This window comes from Emydura macquarii, unplaced genomic scaffold (genome assembly GCF_026122565.2).
Source record: "Emydura macquarii macquarii isolate MOO-44397 ecotype Brisbane River unplaced genomic scaffold, CSIRO-AGI_Emac_v2 contig_2994, whole genome shotgun sequence".
Lineage (NCBI taxonomy): Eukaryota > Metazoa > Chordata > Testudines > Chelidae > Emydura > Emydura macquarii.
In genome coordinates, this window is record NW_027133131.1 from 981806 (window position 1) to 986848 (window position 5043).

The 5043-nt window shown below is 49.3% G+C and overlaps 1 protein-coding gene across 1 annotated transcript; it reads left to right on the top strand.

Annotated features, from left to right (window-relative positions):
* Positions 1-780: 780 nt before the first annotated feature.
* On the top strand, positions 781-1086 carry SMIM41 (small integral membrane protein 41). The gene has a single exon (XM_067529569.1). It carries the CDS (start codon positions 781-783, stop codon positions 1084-1086), a length of 306 nt encoding a protein of 101 aa, XP_067385670.1.
* The last annotated feature ends 3957 nt before the right edge of the window (positions 1087-5043 follow it).

Genomic DNA, 5043 nt, shown 5'->3' on the forward strand with positions numbered 1-5043 from the left:
AAGAGTGAAACTTTCCTCCCAAACGTTCTGTCTTTGAGCAGAGGGGGAAGCAGCCTGGTGCTGAACCTGGATGGCTGCGCTTCTCTGGGGACGTCACCCTGATCAGCCAGGCTCCTGAGTGAGCCGCTCTTGGCCCCCCGGGCAGGGTAGGGTGAGTGGGAGGGGTGAACAAGGAGCAAGCCCCAGCGGTAAGCAGAGCAGGGCAGGAGGCAGAGTCCCTTTCCCTGTCATCCTGCGTGGGGCTGGGGCTGCAGGGTACCTGTGGGGGAACCTAGTGACAACTGGGAACCTGGGAAATGTACCTGAGTCTGTGTGCAAGGGGGGTGTCCCCTGGGATGTGGAGTGTGTGTGGGGGGTTGTCCTAGATGGCAGAAAGGGGAGGGAGGGGTATTGCTTCCCTGGGGGATGCAGGGGGTGGGGTGTCTGGTTCCCTAGAGGGACACCTCTGGGGGGCAGGGGTTTCCCCAGGGATGGGGGCGGGTATTGTCTCCTGGGATCAGGGTTTCTCCTTTCCCCTGCAGGGAGATCAGCTGTTAAGACCCATGGAGCTGGAGGAAGAAGAGTTTCCTGACATCACTTAAACCCTCCCCATCTGTCAGTGACTTGCAGCCCTTCTGCGGCTGGCAACCCAGCAAGCTCCTGGAGGGGAGGAGGAAGCGGGGGAGCTAGGGGGAACCTGCACAGGATCCTTGAGGACTGGCTGAGCTGGGAGAACTCTGCCAGGGCCCCCTTTTCAGGATCCCACCCTCTGCCCCCGCATCTGGCTTGGCGGGCTGAGAAATGAACGGCACCACGCACACCCCTCGGACAGCCGCCCAGACAGTAGACTCCATCCTGAGCTCCTGCTGCACCTTGGTGACTGGGGATGGGGGTGTGGGGGTCTTGGAGGCGGAGAGTGAGCAGAGGAGCCAGGACGCCATGAAGGTGGTGCAGATCGCTGTGCTCTGCGTGCTTTGCCTGACTGTTGTCTTTGGCATTTTCTTCCTGGGCTGCAACCTGCTGATCAAGTCGGAGAGTATGCTGAACCTGCTGGTGAAGGACAGGAGACCCTCCAAGGAGCTGGAAGTGGTGGTCGTGGGCACCTAGTGCTGCGAGGAGATGGGGAACCTGCCCTGGCACCCCTTGGGAAGCCAAAAGAGGAGCTGGAGGTAGGTTAGTAAATGCCTGCCTGGATTCCTGGCTGCAGTTGGTCTCTGGAGGTAACAGGACACGTTTTAGGAGAGGAAAGATTTTGTCTTTTCCCTTCTGGAAATACCTCCCCCACCCTTTTCTCCTCTGCCTGCTTTGACGGGCTCCCCAGACCTAGACGGGACGAGAGATCTCTTGTGCGGAGCTGGCTCCTTCCTCTCTCTGGATGTGTCTGCAACGCTCGCTGTGTGACTCTCCGATTCGCACACTTAAGGAAGACAAATGAACTCCTGTCTGAGCTGACTTCGGGGGATGTAAACGGCCATAAATGTGTTTTACGACGGCTGGCGACTGGACTCGGGCTCTCCTGCTTGTTCTGCTTCGGGAAGATTCTTTTTGTCCTAGAAAAGATAAAGACACAACAGACACAGCCAGGCCGAGGAAAATCCTCATCTTTAAATGTGTCGGATTTGTTCCAGTGCTGCCAGATGGGCTGCACATCACTTGTTCCTAGCCTAAAATGGACAGAGCGCGGTGGTTGCGTCCTGAGACCTCGGGATGCTTCCAGTGCTCAGGGTTAGTTTCGTGTCAGTCAGGATGTGCTCTGTTGTTTTTCCTCCTCTTCTCTGTTTCATTTAAAACAAAACAAACAAACAAAAAAACAATTAAGCATAAATGGGAATGAACCTCAGTTCTGATTTGTCTTTCGGCATGAAATGACCCCCGGGGGCGTGTGTTGGTGTTGCTGTTATTCATATCACGGTAACACTGGCGACAGAGGTTCAGAGCTGGGCTACACTCAGACCCGCAGTCGGAAGACAAGCCCTGCCCCAAAGAGCTCCCAGTTTGGGTTAGGCCAAGATTCAAAGGTGGAGGAGACAAGATGAGAGGAAAGGGGCAGGTGATGGTGAAGTGAGCGAATTATCCTATAACAGGTGGAGGTCTTGGCTCACTGGGTTAGTGGAGACTGTGACCCCAGATGGGTCAGTTTCGCTCTTGTTTATAGATGGTTCCTGATCAGTTTCATTGGTGTGAGGCTGGTGCTGTAGCCCAGGGCACTTTGCTTGTGTTTGGATTCTCAAAAACAGAGAGAAGCTTAAAATATCTCCGCGTCCTTTTTAATTCCATCTGACTATTTCCATTCACGTTCGGCTTTGTAACATTTCCCCTCCTGCCGAAAAAGCCCAGACCTAGAACCGGCTCCTCAGCTGGTGTGAATTCCCATTAGCTCTGTATATATCACCACAGCAACACCCGACTGGCACCACTTGCGGATCTGACCCTCATACTTTGGCCCTAAGCTAAGTTTCTTGTGTCCCTCTCATCGGAACAGATCTGCTCCTGTAAATTGCATTTCAGTCCCTGAGTGTAATGCGCCTCTCCACTCATCCAGGTTGTGCAACTGTAAAAGAATTCTTACTTTGCTTTGCAGAGGCTGGTGGGACAAGGCGTGTATTCAACATTGTTGGGAAGGAATCCAGTAGCAGTCTGCCCCATCGGCTGACATTGGCTTTCGATTTAGATGGGACGCAGTCTCCTTTAGGTGTGTAGCAGAGTGATGTTTTTACAAGTACTAAAAAAAGCCCTTCTCCAGCATTCATCAGATCTGTTGAGAATTCCACAGCAGACGGGGAAATTGAAGTAGGGAAGTTAATTGATCAGTGGGGTGATGGTGACTTTGGTTAGAGATTTCCCCAGACTTACTAATTTGCTAAGAGTCAGAGCTGCATGGTGCATTATAATGTGGAATCAGAATAAAGTCCAGACTAGTAATATATATACTTGGTGCTTTAATAGGGCCAATTTTACAAAGCTAAAAGCAATTATGAGCCAAATCAGCTGGGAGGAAGAATTTAATCAGAAAAATGTGAATGATAATTGGGAATCATTTAAGAATGCCTTACTAGAGGCCCAAAAAGCCACATTCCTGGAATTGTAGAAAATTGATAAGGGAAGCCAAAGGGCAGACAGTGAACTCTATGGCCAGCAGAGTTAAGGACAATAATGAGTTTTTTAAAATAAATTAGGAACAAAAAGAATCCTGACAATGATATTGGTCCATTACTAGGTGGAAATGGTAAAATTATCAATAATAACACAGAAAAGGCAGAAGTGTTCAATAAATATTATTGTTCTGTATTTGGGGGAAAAACAGAAGTCATAGTCTCATCATATGGAGATGATAACACTCTTTCCATTCCACTCATATTTCTAGAGGTTGTAAAACAACAGCTACTAAAGTTAGACATTTTTAAATCAGCAGGTCCAAATCACTTGCATACAAGAGCTTTAAAAGAGCTGGCTCAGGAGCTTGCTGGACCATTAATGTTGATTTTCAATAAGTCTAGGAAGTCTGGAAGAAAGTGAATGTTTTGCCACTATTCCTAAAGGGTGAATGGGATGGCACAGGCCTGACATCTATCCTGGGCAGGATCATGGAGCACCTGATACAGGACTGGATTAATAAAGAAATAGAGGAGGAGAATGTAATTACTGCAAATCGACATGAGTTTATGGAAAATAAATCACATCAAAGTAACGTGATATCTTTTTTGATGAGAATACAAGTTTGGTTAATAAAAGAGATAGCGTTGACATAATACACTTAGACTTCTGTAAGACATTTGACTTGGTACCACATTACATTTTTATTAAAAACTATAATGTTATAAAATGAGTGGGACACACATTACGTGGATTAAAAACTGTCTGTGTGACAGGTCTCTAAATGTAACTGTAAATGGGGAATCATCAAGTGGGTGTGTTTCCAATGGTGTCCTGCAGAGACTGGTTCTTGGCCCTACGCTATTTAACATTATCATCAATGACCTGGAAGAAAACATAAAATTATCACTGACGAAGTTTCTAGATGACCCAGAAATGGGGAGTGGTGACTAATGAAGAGGACGGCGGGTCACTGATACAGAGCGATCTGGATTGTGTGATAAACAGGGTGCCAGCAAACAATCTGCCTTTCCATACAGCTCAGTGTAGACGTGCACATCTGGAACAAAGAACGTTGGCCATACTTACAGGATAGGAGACTCCACCCTGGGAAGCAGGGACTCAGAGAAAGATTTGGGGATAGGGGTGGCTAATCAGCTGAACATGGGCGCCCAGTGTGACGCTGGGGCCAAAGGGGCTAATGTGATCTTGGCAGGCATAACCAGGGGACTCTAAGGAAGGAGATGAGAGGTTTTGTTACCTCTGTATGTGGCACTGGTGCAACCGCTGCTGGAATATTGAGTCCAGCGTTGGCACTCGCAGGTCCAGAGGATGTCGGTACATTGCAGAGGGTTCAGAGAAGAGCCCCAGGAACGATTCAGGGGTTAGAAAACCTGCTCTGCGGCGATGGACTTACAGATCTGCGTCGGCTTAGCTTGACGAGGGGCAGGTGAAGGGGTGACTTGGTCCCGGTCTGTAAGTATCTGCACAGGGAGCAAATACTTAATAGGGGGCTCTTCAGTCTGGCAGAGGAAGGTCTAACGTGATCCAATGGCTGGAAGCTGAAGCTAGGCAAATTCAGCCTGGAAATAAGAGGCACACGTTAGACGTTGAGGGCAGTTCACCACTGGAACAATTTACCCAGGCTCGTGGGGGATTCTCCATCGCTGACCATTTTGAAATCAATGTTGGGTGGTTTTCTACCAGATCTGTTCTAGGAAGCATCTTGGGCCAGGTCTCTGGCCTGAGTTATGCGAGAGGTCAGCCTCGATGATCACAATGGCCCCTTCTAGCCTTGGAGTCTGTGAATCAGCAGCTGGAAGTTAAAGGGGTCAGGATCCATTTTCATCCCTCCTCCTCCAAGACGTTCGGAAGGTCTCAAGGTGCTTCCTAGGTGTGGATGAATTGTGCCCCCTCTGGGGCTGCTCTGTGTCAGTCGCCTCATGCCCTGGGGGGGACCTAAGGCACAAA

Bases quoted from the DNA above. Each gene is read 5' to 3' on its own strand.
- SMIM41 (XM_067529569.1), top strand. From the start codon at position 781: ATGAACGGCACCACGCACACCCCTCGGACAGCCGCCCAGACAGTAGAC.